The 21,352-nt window shown below is 35.4% G+C and overlaps 1 protein-coding gene across 1 annotated transcript in view; it reads left to right on the top strand.

Moving 5' to 3' along the window:
• Positions 1-18,763, top strand: part of SH3GL2 (SH3 domain containing GRB2 like 2, endophilin A1) — a 125,844-nt gene extending 107,081 nt beyond the window's left edge. The window contains exons 6-9 of the mRNA XM_075210867.1: positions 9,072-9,230; positions 11,057-11,160; positions 16,961-17,094; positions 18,059-18,763. Of these exons, the coding sequence (XP_075066968.1) occupies positions 9,072-9,230; positions 11,057-11,160; positions 16,961-17,094; positions 18,059-18,258 (597 nt within the window). The 3' untranslated portion in view covers positions 18,259-18,763. The remainder of the gene's footprint in view (positions 1-9,071; positions 9,231-11,056; positions 11,161-16,960; positions 17,095-18,058) is intronic.
• The last annotated feature ends 2,589 nt before the right edge of the window (positions 18,764-21,352 follow it).

The raw sequence follows: 21,352 nt of genomic DNA, 5'->3' as shown, positions 1-21,352 counted from the left end.
ACAGATTACAGCTATATGTTAAAAGGAAATGATGACACTTGCAGTATACATTAACCCCAAAAATGAACACCTGCAGTATGTGCCAATATCACCAGACCTAAAATATATATACAACCCTAAAAAATGTAAAATTATATAAATATGCCTCTCTCGAGCCTCATGTAAACATATATGTGCGTACATACAACAAGGCAAATTACCTAAATAAGTAATGGAACACCCTCATATAATAGGCTATTACTCAGATAAACCTACAAGAAGGGAGCTATTTCGTAATTATCATTAAACCCTGATGGTGTGAGGGTGCCCAATGAATAAATCCAGAACATCTCCCTCTGGGATAACAATTTTTGTAAATCTCCCCCTCTGTCTCCTAATTTCACATTCTCTATGGCCATAAACTTGAGATATTTAGGATCCGATTGATGGAACTCCTTGAAGTGTTGAGAAACTAAATGGCTGGTTACTTGATTTTTTATGTTTCTCACATGTTCCTGTATTCGGATTTTTAGCTGTCTTTTAGTTTTACCTACATATTTATAGCCACATGGGCATTCTAAAAAATATATGACTGATGTAGTTAGACAATTCATTAGTTGTTTGACCATAAACTTCTTCTTTTTGTCATGACTAAAAAACTCTTTATTTATGGGAGCTGTATATTTGCAAATATTACATTGGTTGCATCTAATGCTCCCTTTGATATCTAGAAAAGTAGAGGGGTTCTTGGTAGAAGTAATACATTTCAAATGACTGGGGGCCAGCATATCTTTCAAACTAAGATTCTTTTTGAAGATAATCTTTGGAGAATCCGGAAGAATATCGTGTAGGATAGGGTCTTTTTTTAAGACATTCCAATGTTTAGATAACACTGATTTAAATCTGTTATCATTACTGCAAAAGGTGGTAACAAATGACACATCCTCATTTTTACTGTCAGTCTTTTTTGAATAAGACAAGATTTCTTGTCTATTAAGTTGTTCTGTTTTCTCCAACGCGTTATCCAGTAGTTTTTGAGGATAGCCTCTCTTTAAGAATCTTTCCGAATAGATATTAAGTTGTTCTTTGCAGTGTGTGTTGTTACTACAGTTCCTTTTAATACGGTGAAATTGAGAATAAGGAATGTTAGTCTTCCACTTCTTAGCGTGGCAACTCTTAAAATGTAAATAACTGTTAGTATCGACAGGTTTGATAAAGTTCTTAGTGATAACCCCATCGTCCTGTGCAATAAGTATCAGGTCGAGGTATTCAATACTGATTGGATCGTATTTCATTGTAAACTTCAAATTAAAATTATTGTTCTCCCCAATATATTGAAAAAATTCACTCAGAGATTCAATATCTCCTTGCCAAACTATTAGAATATCGTCTATATATCTTTTAAATACAATGATATTATCCGAATAGGAATTGGCCCTATAAATATACTGTTCTTCCCAAACGCCCATTAGTAAATTCGCGAAACTAGGCGCAAACGTTGTACCCATTGCGGTTCCGCACAATTGTAAATAAAAATGCTCAAGAAATTTAAAATAATTGTGAGTTAAGATAAATTCGATTAAATGGCAAATAAATGCCTTATGTGGGTTGGATAGAGAAACATCTAAATCCAAAAAATATTTTGCTGTTTCAATGCCTTTTTTGTGCTCAATGGACGTATATAATGACTGTACGTCAATCGTTACCCACAAATAATCACTGCACCACTTGAAATTTTCAAATGTTTGTAGCACATGTGCAGTATCTTTTATATAAGATTTTAATTTCAAAACATATTTGTTAAGAAATATGTCCACATACTTTTAGATTTTTGACGTCAGAGACTCGATTCCGGCTATAATCGGTCTCCCAGGTGGATCAACTAGATTTTTGTGAATTTTAGGCATATGATAAAAAATAGGTATGATAGGGTTGCTCATCATTAGGAATTGAAACTCGTCCTTAATAATAATGTCATCATGTAGAGCTTTAGTGAGTAATTCTCTGAGCGAATCAACATAATCATTAGTAGGGTCTTTGGTGAGACGGGTATAGGAAGCTTCGTCATTTAGTAGTCTCATAGCTTCATTAATGTAGTCACAACGATTTTGTATGACAATGCCTCCTCCTTTGTCAGCCTGTTTAATTATGACGTCCATGTTTTTCTGGAGGTTTTTTAAGGCTTTATTTTCTTGAAAACTAAGATTGTTGTTGGTATGAAAATTAATATCTGAGTCACACAAATCTGATGTGATTAATTCTTGGAAGATTTCTATATGTCTACTTTTCGATTCAAGTGGGAAGTATTTTGAGGAAGGTTTAAGGCCAGATTTAGACTGAACATTGTAATTTGTTATAACAGCTTGGTCTTTCTTAGCAAAATGCCTTTTCAAGGTTAATTTTCTAACAAATTTGTTAATGTCAATATAGATTTGGAATTTATTGGGTCTTTTTATTGGAGCAAAGGACAATCCTTTGCTTAGTACTGATATCTCAGATTTATTTAGTACATGGCTAGATAAATTGAAGATTCCTTCACGTTTATATTACGTTTATATTAGTACCATCTTTAGATTTGGGAAATTTTCTAGTCTCATAATTAGGAGTTTGAGAGACCTTAAATCTTTTATATGGGACGGTATTCCAACCTGCTTTATCATGGGGTTGATATTTCCTTAATACCTCATTCTGGGATCTATTCCAGGTTTTAATGTTGTTATTCTCATAATCGTGTTTGTCTCGTGCAAATTTCCTTTGTTTGATCTTAATAACATCAGTTTCTACTCGTTCTAGTTTTTTGCTGAGAACTGCCTCATTTTCAGAGAAAAAAGCTTTCTCTTTATGAGTTTCTAAGATTTTTTCTTTTTCAGTAATCTCATTTTCTAAATTGTGAAGAAATTTCTTTTTTTCACATATAATCAATTTTATGAGTTTTCTAGAACAATCATGTAGAATTGAGTCCCATTCCTTATTGAAATGAGAATCATCAGAAGAGAAAGTGGGTGATTTGTTAATTCTCAAACCTCTTGGTATGCGATCAACCTTGATATAGTTTTCCAGGGTATTTACATCCCACCAAGCTTTTGTTTCTTTAATCAAGGCCTTTTCGAGGTCCCAGAAAAGATTATCAATATCATTTTGTGGCTCTTGTGGAATAATATTATCCTCAAAAATTTTTTGACAATTTTCAAATCTTTGGTTCACCCTGTTCCCTGTTTTCCACATATTGGGTGTATAATGCTGTCTAGACAGAGTATGCAGCTAAATATCTAGATCACCAATAGCGCAATACCAATAACAAAATACAATAGATAATACAGCGCGTAGCTCTAGGTAGACAAATAAGAATGGAGATAATGTCTCTTTTGATAAACGAAAGTCCTATGTTCAGGCGGCTGCCAAATCCTCACAAGGCCAGATGGTGTACTGGATAAAATCTAGAACAAAAATAAGCGAGAGGGGGCGCCACATAGCATAATACTGTATGTAAAAATACAGACTAATGTACCAAATAGTAAAAACGACCTCTCAGAGAAAATATAAAATTAGCATCCCCTCTAAAACGCAGATACAACGAAGGAGAGGCAAACGGGGAGGCCTCAAGACCTCAAAAGAGGAGATTTCTGTAACAAATCATGAAAGTCTTAAACGTGAAGGAATCTTCAATTTATCTAGCCATGTACTAAATAAATCTGAGATATCAGTACTAAGCAAAGGATTGTCCTTTGCTCCAATAAAAAGACCCAATAAATTCCAAATCTATATTGACATTAACAAATTTGTTAGAAAATTAACCTTGAAAAGGCATTTTGCTAAGAAAGACCAAGCTGTTATAACAAATTACAATGTTCAGTCTAAATCTGGCCTTAAACCTTCCTCAAAATACTTCCCACTTGAATCGAAAAGTAGACATATAGAAATCTTCCAAGAATTAATCACATCAGATTTGTGTGACTCAGATATTAATTTTCATACCAACAACAATCTTAGTTTTCAAGAAAATAAAGCCTTAAAAAACCTCCAGAAAAACATGGACGTCATAATTAAACAGGCTGACAAAGGAGGAGGCATTGTCATACAAAATCGTTGTGACTACATTAATGAAGCTATGAGACTACTAAATGACGAAGCTTCCTATACCCGTCTCACCAAAGACCCTACTAATGATTATGTTGATTCGCTCAGAGAATTACTCACTAAAGCTCTACATGATGACATTATTATTAAGGACGAGTTTCAATTCCTAATGATGAGCAACCCTATCATACCTATTTTTTATCATATGCCTAAAATTCACAAAAATCTAGTTGATCCACCTGGGAGACCGATTATAGCCGGAATCGAGTCTCTGACGTCAAAAATCTCAAAGTATGTGGACATATTTCTTAACAAATATGTTTTGAAATTAAAATCTTATATAAAAGATACTGCACATGTGCTACAAACATTTGAAAATTTCAAGTGGTGCAGTGATTATTTGTGGGTAACGATTGACGTACAGTCATTATATACGTCCATTGAGCACAAAAAAGGCATTGAAACAGCAAAATATTTTTTGGATTTAGATGTTTCTCTATCCAACCCACATAAGGCATTTATTTGCCATTTAATCGAATTTATCTTAACTCACAATTATTTTAAATTTCTTGAGCATTTTTATTTACAATTGTGCGGAACCGCAATGGGTACAACGTTTGCGCCTAGTTTCGCGAATTTACTAATGGGCGTTTGGGAAGAACAGTATATTTATAGGGCCAATTCCTATTCGGATAATATCATTGTATTTAAAAGATATATAGACGATATTCTAATAGTTTGGCAAGGAGATATTGAATCTCTGAGTGAATTTTTTCAATATATTGGGGAGAACAATTTTAATTTGAAGTTTACAATGAAATACGATCCAATCAGTATTGAATACCTCGACCTGATACTTATTGCACAGGACGATGGGGTTATCACTAAGAACTTTATCAAACCTGTCGATACTAACAGTTATTTACATTTTAAGAGTTGCCACGCTAAGAAGTGGAAGACTAACATTCCTTATTCTCAATTTCACCGTATTAAAAGGAACTGTAGTAACAACACACACTGCAAAGAACAACTTAATATCTATTCGGAAAGATTCTTAAAGAGAGGCTATCCTCAAAAACTACTGGATAACGCGTTGGAGAAAACAGAACAACTTAATAGACAAGAAATCTTGTCTTATTCAAAAAAGACTGACAGTAAAAATGAGGATGTGTCATTTGTTACCACCTTTTGCAGTAATGATAACAGATTTAAATCAGTGTTATCTAAACATTGGAATGTCTTAAAAAAAAAGACCCTATCCTACACGATATTCTTCCGGATTCTCCAAAGATTATCTTCAAAAAGAATCTTAGTTTGAAAGATATGCTGGCCCCCAGTCATTTGAAATGTATTACTTCTACCAAGAACCCCTCTACTTTTCTAGATATCAAAGGGAGCATTAGATGCAACCAATGTAATATTTGCAAATATACAGCTCCCATAAATAAAGAGTTTTTTAGTCATGACAAAAAGAAGAAGTTTATGGTCAAACAACTAATGAATTGTCTAACTACATCAGTCATATATTTTTTAGAATGCCCATGTGGCTATAAATATGTAGGTAAAACTAAAAGACAGCTAAAAATCCGAATACAGGAACATGTGAGAAACATAAAAAATCAAGTAACCAGCCATTTAGTTTCTCAACACTTCAAGGAGTTCCATCAATCGGATCCTAAATATCTCAAGTTTATGGCCATAGAGAATGTGAAATTAGGAGACAGAGGGGGAGATTTACAAAAATTGTTATCCCAGAGGGAGATGTTCTGGATTTATTCATTGGGCACCCTCACACCATCAGGGTTTAATGATAATTACGAAATAGCTCCCTTCTTGTAGGTTTATCTGAGTAATAGCCTATTATATGAGGGTGTTCCATTACTTATTTAGGTAATTTGCCTTGTTGTATGTACGCACATATATGTTTACATGAGGCTCGAGAGAGGCATATTTATATAATTTTACATTTTTTAGGGTTGTATATATATTTTAGGTCTGGTGATATTGGCACATACTGCAGGTGTTCATTTTTGGGGTTAATGTATACTGCAAGTGTCATCATTTCCTTTTAACATATAGCTGTAATCTGTGCTATATAACTGTTAATTTGTATCAGATAGCTTTTTAATTTGTTTTATTGATGTACTACTTATTGGGGTTTGATTGTCATTATACACCTAGATGGCTTACCTGATGTTATTCTTTATCTATACTTATAATTACTACTAACCAATAGTTTATATATTGGGCATTCAGTCTATAGCGCTATTACCTCTTAGCAACTAGTCTTATGGTGTTGATAAAGCTAGTTGATTGACATATATAAAAAAACTGTCTAGTTTAGAAGTCTGTGACGTCCCCACACATAACGCTGGGAGACGCCGCTTGTGCGCATGCGCAGGATGGCGCTGCGCACACTACTTATACTCATAACATCAGTTTGTCACATATGTATAAAGTTGGGTGACTGTTATACAATAATAAAAAAACTGTCCATTCTAGACGTTCTCGACGTCCCCACGCAAAGCGCCGGGAGACGCCGCTTGTGCGCATGCGCAAGATGGCGCGGCGCATACTATTTATATCTGTGACATTAGAGAGTCACATACTTGCATTTCCTCCTGATGAAGTCTTTATTATTTGAGACGAAACGCGTTGAGGACTATTTCTGATGTGACTACTGAGTCTAGCTGCACGTTGGTGAGCCTGAATCCAGGAATATGTTGGTGAGCCTTCATTGATGTTCTCAGTGTTTAGGCTGTATACAAAGATACCCAGATAAGATCTTGTTGAAGTGTTTTTATGTAAGTTTACACCTATATTGTTTTACAAAATAAATGTGTGGATATACAATATCACACTATGTGAGTCTCCTCTATTTTTTAATTGGTTACTGTGGACATATGAAGTGCCAGCTCCGTACCCCTATCGCTGTGTGAGACAACACCGACTTGTGAGAAAAATCTGAGCTCCTGATGACACAGGATATTAACAGATAAGCCTTAAAGATTTTATATCTGGTACGCATATTACATTTGTATGGTGCCGGTACCCCTGAGTGCACTTATTCGTTGATTCACCTCAACCTGTGTGTCTGTACCCACGTGGTGATCCTTATTTTTACTATTTGGTACATTAGTCTGTATTTTTACATACAGTATTATGCTATGTGGCGCCCCCTCTCGCTTATTTTTGTTCTAGATTTTATCCAGTACACCATCTGGCCTTGTGAGGATTTGGCAGCCGCCTGAACATAGGACTTTCGTTTATCAAAAGAGACATTATCTCCATTCTTATTTGTCTACCTAGAGTTACGCGCTGTATTATCTATTGTATTTTGTTATATATATATATATATATATATATATATATATATATATATATATATATATATATATATATATTAAAATATTGTTTATGACAACGGTTATTGGTGGTCGAAGTGAGGGTGTATACGGTAGTATGCCATACCACCACTTTTCCTACTGCCTTCATTGTATAACTATCAAATTCCATTCACTTACATTCCCATTACATTTTTCATACCGCCACTTCTAAATTTCCACTTCGACCACTGATAGCTATACTGTAAATTATTAGAAATTGCCGTCATGTATTTTCTGCAGTAGGTATAAATGTACGCTGCTGCATGTAATTCAATCAATGGCAAAGTGTGAAAAGGTGAAATACAATCACTTATTATACAGTGGTCAGCAGCACATTAACAGTGAAATAGAATATGTGCTAGCCATTCTACTGTAGTATATGTTACTTAGCGTGACAAAAGCAGAAGAGGAAAATGCCACTAGTCGTCATTCACTTTTAGGAACATTTAAAAATAAAATAGAAGTCTAGTGAGCTGTGTTGAAACACATTATTAATTCAATACCTTTTCTTTTCAATGTATACTTTTTTATCATTTGAAATTATGTTATCCTCACTAAAGAGGGATGAAAACTCCTAACATGCCTTGCTGCAAATCGCACCACACTGCAATTGAAATGCACAATTATGTTTTTTAGCAGGCGTTTTATAATTAAAAATTACCTTGCAATGGAAGTGTTTATAATCACTGTAATGTAGTGGAAAAAATTGGGGAACATGAAGAGCATATGCTCTTCACGCTGTAATAGGAAGACAGTTGGTATAAATAGCAGAGTTCCCAGTCTTTGGCTGGCGGTCATTCCTTGCCTCTTTCATGTGATAGTACAGTGAGTACATATCGTACAGATTATCAATGCCCTTATCATGGAATGCATATGGTGCATTTAAAATAGCTGTAGAGGCCCATGAAGCTGCAATGTGGCTTGGCAGTATAAGGGGCACAGGTCCCATGGAGACCACCCTCCGTTTGGCTATACATTGATTTCTTTAGGAAACAATTTGGGGTGAGCATAAAAAGATTGTGGAAGGTGTTCTTATTGAATGGGTTGGGACCCAAAACATCTCCATGATAATTAAAGGGAGTTCCCTTTACAAACATATTCGGTTCTGGCAATTTATAAGCTTAAATACATAAATATTAATAAGCTTAATAATAAGCTTATTTAAATATTAATAAGCTTAATTAATTATCAATTATGTTTTAACATCGTTATTTCAATATTTTTTTTGGCCCTCTGGCATATTTTCTACACTCACAAGGGTTTATGCAGCCAATACAAATGTTATTTTTGGAGGAAGATAAACCGCTCAGTGTGGGGAACATGACTAAGGGCTGCATTGTGACATCAAGAAATATGGCTTGATTAATTGGTTAAAAATGACAAAACTGGATCTTGCTGAAGATGACTGGGGCTGGCAAATAAATTCAATGAACACTGAGTTATAACATGGATGTTTTAGTTAAAAATTCAGCTTGGCAACATAATATTTTCAACTTTCATGTTTTAAACTTTAAGTTTGAAACATGAATTAAAATTATAGATCATTTGCTTTAAAGATAATCCATAGAGCTATATGCAGAATAATATGTATTTGTTTAACAAAAGCAAAGTCACGGTTTTCTTTTTCAGCATCACTTAAAAAAGCTGGAAGGTAGGCGCCTGGACTTTGATTACAAGAAGAAAAGGCAAGGCAAGATCACAGATGATGAGATTCGGCAGGCTCTAGAGAAATTTGATGAGTCCAAAGAAATTGCAGAATCAAGCATGTTTAACCTTTTGGAAATGGATGTAAGAAACAACTGTGTTTTCTACTAAAATCATTTCATTTACCTTATTTCTATGCTATTCATCTTAAATTAACACTGATACAAAGGAAGAGTACTAGTACAAGTAAAACCTAACTCTAATAAAATATGGTAATATGGAGCTTAACGCCTAAATTAAAATAACCCTGCTACAACTAAGCTTAAGATCCCAATAAAGAAACGGCGGGGTACATTTCGTTTTAAACTATAACATCAAAATATTTTGTCATCATTTAGTTCCACTCTAAGATTGATATCAAAGGTTAACCACAATACAGCAACATAATACATTACTTTATGTACAAAACAAGGGCTGTGGCTATTCTTCCACATAGCAATGCTTCTGTACTCTCCAGGATATGACTGACCACAGAAAGAGTAGTTGTGGGAAAATACAAGTGCAATTATTTATCAATGTCTGTGGTTTGCAAAATCTTAGCTGTAAATCTATTCATAAAGAATATTCTTGATCAAAATGGAAATTGTGTTTCCAGAGTTTGTGTTTTCTAGCAAATCTGCACTCTGTAAATTATTTTAAAACTTTAGAATACTTGATTGATTGCCTCTTGTTCTCAAAATTGTATTAATCTATAATTTACAAGTTTTTTTTCTAAATTGTTCTCCATATATTCAGACAATTTTTCATTCGGTCAGGCAAAAACATTTTAGTACATAAAGCCTTTTGTCCTACATAAGCTTTAAAATAAAATGAATAAAGTAATAAAATGTTTATAATTACCTCTAGACTGCCACTAAACCTGTCACCTATGTCTTATTTACAAAATATTGTAATGGATGGGTACAAGAGCACTTACCCACTTCAGACAAATAAGCGTAATGCTATAATCTGTACCCCTCAGCAAGGATCCAATCAATAATTTTGATGTGCAAATGACATGTCATTAGTTATCTATTTTATCACTTATTCTGAAGTTTTACATATTGCCATGTATACAGCTTTCATTGCTACATTACCATTGCATAGTTTTCCGGAGTGCCGGACAATACTTACACCGGCCATAATCATTGCAAACCTCAAATTTCTTTGAGGTGCGTCTGTCGTAATCACACACATGAGCATTTTCCACCTTAAAAGTATTATAAAAAAAAAATATAATTGGCTCTGTATAATGTTGGCTGTTTGTCCCAGAAATGCTTTTATAGCCATTAGTATCTCTAAACAAAAATGGTAGGGGGGGATAGATTTAGCAGGTATTCTTATAGTTGGTATTTGCCACTTTGGGGAGAGAACGGAAAGGTAAATGACACCATATTTTTAGGCAGCAATGCCAGTTTTTTCCTAAAACTTTTTATTTGAAGAGGAAACAACATGAAATGAACAGCCAAATACAATAAACAATGAGACATAAATACACACAGCGTTTCCTCTTTGATTAGGTTATGTATAGGGTGGGGGGTGAGGATAGGGAAAAGAATGGTTGGAGTGTGGGATGGGGGGGGGAGGGGGTAAGGGGTAGGACAGACACAAAGGGCGCATGAATTGGAGTCAAAAGAGATCAGTCTGAATATATATATATATATATATATATATATATATATATTTATATATATATATATATATATATATTTATATATATATATATAGGAGAAAGGTAGGGAGGACCGCCATCAACAGGTAAAACTAACACCAACAAATATAGGGCGCTTAGCGATGCCGTTTTTATAGCTTTAGAATATGTTGGATCTCATTTTGCAATTTCACATTGTGGGTCTATGGGGAAAGGAATAAACTGAGACTAGATTTGTATCTCATATCTCAGTCAGCCAATAACTATGTTGTGTGCTCAGATTGAACAGGTGAGCCAGCTCTCTGCTCTTGTACAAGCACAGCTGGAGTACCACAAGCAGGCAGTGCAGATCTTACAGGAAGTCACTGTAAAACTTGAACACAGGTAAGAATTCTGTTACCTACATGCAGATTTACATCTGTGCTTCATAGCTTGTTCTTGAGATATAGCATGGAAACATAAGTGGCACATACAATGTTTACTTAAATAATGAGCATAAAAGGTGCTTTTACACTTACCAGTTTATGATGTGTTTTGAATAATTAAATACCTTACAAAAATCATGTGACTCATTTATGATGTGGGGAAAAATGTGTGGTACAGCGGAAAAGCTGCTTTTGCTCTTTTCTTGTGTCTTTGCATCTACTTTTGTTACAATGATATATTTGCAAGTGCAGATACCTGTCATGCACAAAATTAAACTACAAAATGCTGCAGCACAGAAATGAAATGCCAATATGGTGAGCCTCACACTGAAGTGGAGAAATGGTAAATTGTCTTGGCTAGTTTGGAGGGGTGCCAGTGTCTGTTTGGTGCTGCAGAACTTTTTCATAACACAAACAACCTGTATTAATATGTTTGCTCCAAGAAGGTATAAACCTATTTTTTCAGAATTTGGACATGGCTGGAGGCTCACAGGTGTGCACTTGGGAACACAATAGAGCTGATTTACTACTACTGAATTTACGTGCAGCTACACCAAAGCGCCTGATCAAACACTTGCTTTCATTGTCTAACTTGCATAAACATACAACATTGGATACCATGGTTCAAAATGCCTGGTTAGTGAATGTGCTCTAAAGTAATACATTTTTTTACAAAGCTGTAATTAAACAACAATAATTAGTGACAGTTGTTTGAACTAGCCAGAGCTTCGATATTAGTGTTCATTCTGAGCTAGTTGGTTGAGCACAGGTAGGACTTTCAAAGAGGTCTCTGTCCCATCTCTATATAAATTCAAGTCCAGTTTCGGCATGCTGTGGACCTATATGCGCATGACTAATAACAATTTTGGCTATCGTTATTATTATTATTATCAAATATCTTTAAAGGAGCACTTCATACATTTTTATTTTGGAAATGTAGTAAGTTTTCAAGAACCTGAAAAATGAATAGTATGTTCTATGTACATAAGTCATGTGTCTGTAGATCTAGTGAACACAAATATTTCATGACCCTAATGGGTCTATTTATGACCCATCTTATTTATCTCGCATTAGTTATAATTTCTTATCACATTGATAAGAAATTATATAACGTGCCTATTTATTAACTTTGTTCAGCCGGGCCAGCAGCTCCATTATGAATAGTTTATAGTAAAGTGGTTGCAATTGCAATCTCTTTACTTCCAGGTTCCTATGGTCAGGCAGAATTTGCGATGGAGGAGAGCACGAAGCCTGCCGGTTCCTTCTCCTGCAGTGCTCTCCCCTTAGACTACAACAGTGAACGTCCTCTTCAGATGGCGTTAGCTGTCAGGGTCAAGCTCAGAATTTCAGAGCTTGATAAATAATACATAATCGCAGTTCCCATAGACAACTATCTGGACTGGATTTGCAAACGATGAGACTGCGATCCTATAATAAATAGCCTTGTTACTTATTCATGTGGAAAACCCCTAAAAACTGCAGTTTTCAGTTGATTATAACTTCTTCATAGATTGATAGATAGGCCCCTAATGTCCTTGACAACAGAAGACGATACTTCAAAAATGTTATTTTAAAATATAGGGACTTTTACATATATATTTGTCAATATTACAAAATGTCCACTAGCAAAGAATTAGCTAGTATTCTGAATTGGTTAACATAGTTATGCTGAATTAGTCTAATATTCAGCAGTAATCAAAACCATTACCCATCAGTAGCCAGCATAATGGAGATCATGTAGAGTCGGATGTACGTCTATTTTTCAAAACCACACCAAAAATGCTCCATTTGCAGATATTGTTGCAACTGGCACTTATGACTCCTTTTGCTTGGAAAGGTGGAATGAGAGCTGGGAAGTGTCAGGCAAGCATAGACCGAATGCAGTACATGTATGCACCTGTCAGGAGGCGTATCTCCTGTGTGTGCTGGAGGCTGGTGCAACGAGACACAATGAGGATAATAGCAATCAGCAGCGCTAACTAGTCGCTTCTGATTGACTGAATGCAGATTAATGCAACTCTTTATCTCTACTCTTTCTCTACGCTATTGGGGGATGTAAGTATACACACTTGTTACTCCTGATACATAAACCTGGCACATATGGTGAAGATATACAGCTGGACGCATCTTAAGATATCCGACTGAAGACATGCATGTAAAAGCACTTTTTTATGCGTTTGTCTTTTCCTGCTTACATTTTCAATTACAAATATGTCCAACTCTACATAAGCCTAAAAATCCCAACAGTGCTCAAAATAAAACATGCTATATGGAGCAGTGCCTAATATAGCCGCTTATTCAGGTTTCCTATTGTGAACTTATCTGGTAGTGCCAGGGATCACTGTGTTCCACCATTACCTTTTATGTACTTAGTCAATCAGTCAATGAGCTTTGACATTAGACCAGTGGAAGAGCTATGGCTTTGATAATTGGGAGAGTAGTAATAGAAGGCTATCTCTGAGAAACGGGGACATTTGAGGCATCAAATGCCTTACACTCCAGCCCATAAAGCACCACTCACTGTCTATATTACAACGTTTGAGGGGGGTGTACAATATATTTAACCCTGGTTTGGTTTGTATACCTCTAAATGGGTCCTGATATTCATCTAATCAACATCTTACCAACATCATACTATTTTGACTTTAGGCCATCTTTTCTCTGAGAGCCATCCGTGCATATGTGTGTGGGAGTGTGTGCGTAGGGGTAGAAAGACAGCTGTTCAATCATAACTGCAGTAGTAGAAAATACTCAGTTTGTGTTATCAGATGATGAGGTATAACAGTAAAACAAGTCTATATCTGTCCATTTCTTGTACAGTACTACTATTTACCTATGCTCAGAACATTCTTTGAAGCAGCTCACGTTTCAGGTATTAGCCAAATGTAATTTGACTACAAAGCAGCCGCATAAATGTTTTCTGATAACGTATTAAAGTAGAAATAATATCATGTAATCTTATGATGGCAGAACTCGACAGAATTGGCCAACTCACTGCTCAGCCTGATATAATTCTAAGATAACACAGCCAGGTAAAATGTTACAGCAGAACAGTTTGATTGAATCTTGTTAATAATACAACTCAGTGGAACGTTAACATTCAATAATACAACAGTACAACTTGATAGAATGTTAAGATGGAACTCGCTTGATAAAATGTTATAGTATCACAAATTAATAGAGCTGTATTATAGAAAAGCCTGATTTAAAATGCTTCAATAATAATTATGATTGTGACAATAGTAAAGGTCTATTTAACTGTTGCCATACCATGTAATATTTATTGCACTTCATACATAATTCGGCAACAGTATTCAATAAAGCTAAATTACTTTTTTTTGTCATTTTAACTCCCTCCTTAGCAAAAATAAAGTGCAGACACCAACGACCGATCTTGCTTCCCAGTTTCTCACTTGTTACTATAAGAACATGATTGTGATGAGAAATCCTGATGGATAGTGTTAAACCCACCACATTTTTCACAGTGGTTATCTTGTTTCCAATGCACCTTCTCTTTATTTGTTATGAAACCTCGGCTTTGTTTACTGCTCTTTGTGTCCTATTAATGTGAATCCCATATCTTTTTTTTTTTTTTTTTGTGCTCCATCGAGCCTTCATTTCTAATCCCTCCTCTTTCAAGCTAGGCTATGAAAACACATCTAGCTCTATCTTCTATACTCATTGAGACACTTACTTGCCTAAATTCAATGCATTTCCACAGTTTCACTTACTTAAGTGCCTGCAAATACCTGTTTTTACCGTAAAAATAGATGTTGTATTCATGCTTTTCTCACTAAGGATATTGTTTTAAACACTAGTACATATACTTATTTTCTGTCTATCTTATTGTTAACTTCCATCAGCAAAACTGTTCCATCCACCTTGAACAGCTGTCATGTTAATAATTCTTATTAATCATTTCACTAATGCTGCATGCAATCATTGTTGTTTTCTGCAAAGCCCTCCAAAATGCTACCTTCATTTCTACCTGATTTTTAGACTGTATTTATCTTCCCAGGCAAGCTGTCCAATCTGTCAGTAACCCAGGGTTTCCCAAACCCAGTCCTAAGGGCTCCCCAACAGTGCAGGTTTTCCGGATCACATGTGACATAATTAGGACCACCTGTGGATCTGTTACAATGTGTCAGTCAGTAATGAATACACCTGTGCTCCAGCAAGGAGATATGGAAAACCTGCACTGTTGGGGAGCCCTGAGGACTGGGGTTGGGAAACCCTGCAGTAACCTATGCTTATCACAATTCATGTTAAGTATCCTTACCAATCATTTTGCTAATGCTGCACACAGTTTATATATCTCCTTGGGTCTGCTGTCCATTTTGTTGATAACACAGCCACTGTGGAATTTTAAATGAGAAATTGACAATAAATTTAATTTCAGCTTAAACTCCCCCACATGCAAGAAAACCATGCATGCTAGAGAGAACTACATCCATAACAATTATCATGTTAATATCACATTAAAAAGAAATATCATGTTTTTAATGTAGAATTTTGCTTGTTGAACATTTCATCCCAATACCATGGACATTAATGTGGAGTTGATTCCCCTTTGCCTCCAGTCTTCTGGGAGGCTTTCCGCTAGAAAGTTGCAACATGGCTATGGGTATTCACATTCATTCAACTACAGCAGCATTAGTGAGATCGGGCACTGTTGTTTGGCGATAAGACCTGGCTTGCAGTTGGCATTCCAATTCATCCCAAATGTGTTTGATGGGGTTGAGGTCATGGCTTTGTGCAGGCCTGGCAATTTCTTACACACAACATTAAGGAAACCATTTTTTGATGGACCTCACTGCTGAAAAAGGAAAGAGTCTTCTCCAAACAGTTGTCATAAAGTTGGAAGTGCACAGTTTTCTAAAATCTCATTGTGTGCTGTCGCATTAACACTACCCCTCACTGGAACAAAGGGGACCAGACCAAATCATGTAAAACAGCCCCAGACTGTTTTACATGATTTGATTCCTCTACCAAAATTTACAGTTGGCTGTGCACATTCGGATAGCGATCTGGAAGTTGCTAAACCCATATTCGTCGTCATGCTGTCCAATGGTGACACATGATTTGTCACTCCAGATAACACATTTCCACTCGTCCAAAGTCAATTGGCGATATGCTTTACACCACTCCAGTAAATGTTTGCCATTGCGCCTAGTGATCTGAGGCTTGTGTTGGTGATTTTGTTATTAAACATTTCCACTTCACAATAGCAGCGCTTACAGTTGACTGCGGCAGATCTAGAAGGGAGAGAAGTTTGATAAACTGACTTGTTGAAAGATGATATGCTATGACACTATCACGTTGAAAGTGACTGAGCTCTTCAGTAGGATCCATTCTACTACTAATGTTGGACTATGGAGATTATATGGCTGTATGCTCGACTTTATGCACCTGTTAGCAATGTGTGTGGCTGAAATGGGCAGAACACTAATTAAAGAACTATATATACAGTGTGTATGTATGTATGTATGTACACGTGTGTGTATGTATGTATATATATATATATATATATATATATATATATGTGTGTGTGTGTGTGTGTGTGTGTGTGTGTGTGTGTGTGTGTGTGTGTGTGTATATTACACTTTGCAGATACTGTATAGTGATGGAGAAGGATCTATGTTGAAGTGATATGATGATGGCAGTATCATGGTTTGTGACTAAAGAACCATTGCTTTCTACTTGTAAAATGAGATTAATATTATTGATTTAAAATACCTGCAATGCATTGTATTTTGTAGAATCAGAGATGCTTCAAATCAACCAAGGCGAGAATATCAGCCCAAACCACGTATGAGCTTGGAACTTGCATTGGCTGCTGATATCACTCAACTTAATGGAGGGATTTCTCTTGCTACAACTCCAAAACCATCAGGTAGAACCATGATCTCTGTCACATTTGTATGTTGTGTCAATGGCTTGCAATAATAGTTATTTAATATTACTTTACACTGAGGGTGCCCAAAGTTTTATATATGGGGGCTACAGGCCTGAACTGGGGCAGATCTTAGAGCTGCAAACATCCAAACACATTTTCCTATACCTGTAGTTTACCCTTTAGATGAGGCTTCAGAAACCGTAGAAGCTGCTCCAAAACTATAGAAGGAAGGTTTACGGTTAATGCAAATTTTGGGTAACTTTTACTCTGGGGTGGGTGTGTCTTTACGCTTTGCTTCAAATAAATTAATGTAATATTCTATGGAATTTTTTTACCACAATAACTGACACATCAGAGAATGCAACTGGCAAACGAGGCATAATTGGGCACACCACAAGTAGAAATATGGATATCAATACAATGAGAACACCAATCAAGTATAATTGCTCATAACATAACACGTATTAGGAGTCCCTATCCCAATTCTTATGCTACTTAATAAAAAAAAAATCTTATTACTTGTTGTTATTCAATTGATGGAAAGGCCGCTGCTAAATCTTGTGCCCACAGCTAAAAAAAACTTTGCAGATGCTATTTTAACCAATGAATGCCAGCTTTGATAACAATGATGTGGAGCTGCAGCTGTGGGACACAAAAAGTGGACATCCCATAGTGGGATGCACGTTGGGCATCCCTCCCTGCTTTACATTGACTCATTAGGCCTAATTTAGAGTTAAAGGCAAATCCAGCAATGTTTGTGACACACACTAACAATCTGTTTTTCCAAAGGAAGTTAATAAACATTGTACTCTCTTACAAAAAGTGTTTTATGATTAAATGTTTATGCCAGAGAAGATAGTACATAGGAGAATTTACTAGTAAATGTAACCAGCTGACTATATAAATGACCATTTAGCTGAACTAAAATTGAGATTTTTATTTTTTATTTTTTGTGCTGCAGGTGCTCCCATGGATCAGCCATGTTGTCGGGCACTCTATGACTTTGATCCAGAAAATGAAGGAGAGCTTGGCTTCAAAGAGAGTGACATCATCACTCTAACCAATCAGATTGATGAAAACTGGTATGAAGGGATGCTTCATGGCCAATCAGGCTTCTTCCCCATCAATTATGTTGATATTCTGGTCCCGCTGCCCCACTAAGATGTCCGACATAAACAATAGTTCAGTTCGTACCACTGTTTTTAAATGCTGCTTACTTCAGATCACAAGTACAAGTGCAGTGGTTTTAAATCCGTTACATTCCATAATCATTTATATTTTTTCTTTCTTTTTTGTTTTTATGTGTCTTTTCTTCTGTTATTGTATTTCTTTTATGGTCTTAGTGTCCTTTATAATGAATGCAGGAATAAAAAGTACTTGTCGTGGCATCCTTGCTTCCACATGGATACAGTTCACAATAGTCTTAAAATGCCCAAGCTGTATTATTTTTTAATGCTAACTTAGCTTTTACTATGTTTTTCCAGAAATAAATGTTTACAGAGCAAAACTGTGCTGCGGCCACAATAGAAACATTGTTTGCTTGAGATTATGAAATAAATTACAGTAAACTATATTATCCAGTATTGTGAAACAGAAACACTCTTGTTTTAGACATCATTTCATTGTTCTAAGTAGGACATTGGCCAAATAAAGATTTTCCTAGAAATTATTATTGTATCTTACCAAGGGAGGACCCAACACAAATTGCACTGACTGTATGAAAGCAGCTGTGGATCTCTTCAGTATATAGTGTCTAAGTTTATTAATTATGATGATGTTTCATCCCTAAAATAAGGCTGGCTTCACAATATCTTGAGCTGTAGTATCGACTTCTCCTTTTCTGCTACATGTGCAAAATGCAATAAACCAACATTTTCCTGTTTTAGAAGTTTGCATACCAGTTACAATTAATAGATCCTGGATGAAGTGGGGCTGAAGAATGTTTCTGATAAAATATTTTAAGTTGATGCATTAATATTTTCAACATTTTCAGGTCTCCACTGCTGCTGGAAATAATTATTCTATACATCCTGTTCACATTTGGTATTATGTCTCTCTTGTTATAATTAATGTGGATTTTAGTATTGACGTTGTGGTTGTAGTCGAGTACTTTAAAATATAGGGTTGTGATCTCTCAGCTGACTCATGATTAATTTTGGGTGGTAAATTTATCAAGCTGCGGGTTTGAAAAAGTAGAGATGTTGCCTATAGCAACCAATCAGATTCTAGCTGTCATTTTTTAGAATGTACTAAATATATGCTAACTAGAATGATTGGTTGCGATAGGCAATATCTCCACTTTTTTCAAACCCCGCAGCTTGATAAATTTAGCCCTTGGAGTCTATACATATGTTAGCATCATGTTTACATTATACTAAAACCTATAATAATGAGTGTTTAACACACTGCCCACACTTCTTTTACATAGAGGATTCTGTAGCTTTGCTAGTCCTGTCACCATCAGAATGTATTGATACTGTTCTGCACAATGTATCCCTTTATCTTTTAAATCATGTTTATAATATTCATTTACTGCAGCTAAATCCATATTGGTTGGTTCTTGCTCATTTTTCTTGGCTGATGACAGAAATAATTTGATGGCGTTCTGCAGAAAAATAACTGCCTCTTGGGCACATACCTGCCAACATTCAAAAGTACAAAATTGAAAATTAAATAAGCCCTACCTTGATCCACCTAACCACATCTAGATTTGCTTGAGATGGATGCTGCCCAATTTCCAATCTGCAAATCAGGAAATCTTACCAAAGCCAAGAGTATTGGAAGGCATACTATAATCTGGGCCTGACTGTACCTCTGCATATGTTATTGACACATTACTGCATTGTCAACAATGTTGTCATTGAAATGTAGATTTGTTGCAAATTTTATTTTCATTGCATTTTGCGATTTGCATTAATTTAGCCATTGCTTTGATTCACTTTTGAACCCATGTTTAAATGTTTTCTCACTTGTAGTGTAGCAAAATAAGCAGCGTTCACAAAATAACAAATTATTTACCACCTTTTACGTAAATCCTAAAATTCTCAACCAATGACTGTTTTGGTAAATAAGCATGTCTATTTTTATAGTATGCAACTTTTATAAAGTTGATTTTACTATATATGATTTTTGCAGATATTCAACTAGCATTTTAAACAATTGCAATAACTAAATAAGACTCCAGCTTTACTAGTCTCCCAATACATAGACAAGCATGTGGCTGTTATATCTGAACATTTGCAATCGTATTACTACTGCAATCTTTAGATTGTAGATCTATTTATTAAAATAGCAACTCCATTTTAAACTTTATTTGAATGTTTTTCTATACTCTACACTAACTGCATTTGCTATTCACTATAAGTCAGCAGATACACATATACAACTTTGACAGCCCTAAACACCACTTACGCCACTTTCCTTTACAAATAAACACAGTGGAAACCTCATGTTACTGAGTAAAATATACCAAATTTACATTCAGGATAATGAATGCATGAAACTGCTGCTTATGATTCTGCTTGTCATAAACCACTGCCTTGTGGAACAATGATTTACTCTGATTACCAGTGTTTCTTGTTTGGGCCAGGAAAATGTCTGCATCTTTGAATTTCCAACATTGCCAAATATGTTTTGCTCCGTTTAATCTCCATTTAACATTTTGTTCATAACTATCAACAAATAATTTAATGGAGATTTTGAAATATCACCTTATATAATCACATTTTTCAACCCACATACAGTTCACCATGTTCATCTTTATGAATAGGTGTTTTAATTTGGCAAAATTGTTCTTTATATTTAACTCTAGGGGGTATATTTACTAAACTGCGGGTTTGAAAAAGTGGAGATATTGCCTATAGCAACCAATCAGATTCTTGCTGTCATTTTGTAGAATGTGCTAAATAAATGATAACTAGAATCTGATTGACTGCTATAGGCAACATCTCCACTTTTTCAAACCTGCAGTTTAGTAAATATACCCTCAGGTGTTTGCTGCAGTGGTGTTCTGTCAAGTAGAGCATATAAGGCTTTCTGTAGCTTCTCCAAAATTGTCTTTTGGAAACAGAAAATTTCCCTTACATTATAATATAATGTAGCTCTCATGCTGCTTCAGTTAATCGACCGATGAAGGATGATGTGGTTTACTATGCATTGTGTGCTGCTGAACAGTATCTTACTTCTAGTGGATTGTGAGCAGTAATATTTTGCATACTGGTAAATATATGTTTTAAAGTATCAGAAACTTATAAGG

This window comes from Mixophyes fleayi, chromosome 1, assembly GCF_038048845.1.
Source record: "Mixophyes fleayi isolate aMixFle1 chromosome 1, aMixFle1.hap1, whole genome shotgun sequence".
Lineage (NCBI taxonomy): Eukaryota > Metazoa > Chordata > Amphibia > Anura > Limnodynastidae > Mixophyes > Mixophyes fleayi.
The sequence above is the reverse complement of the archived record's forward strand: the minus strand, read 5'-3'. Positions and strand labels throughout refer to the sequence as shown.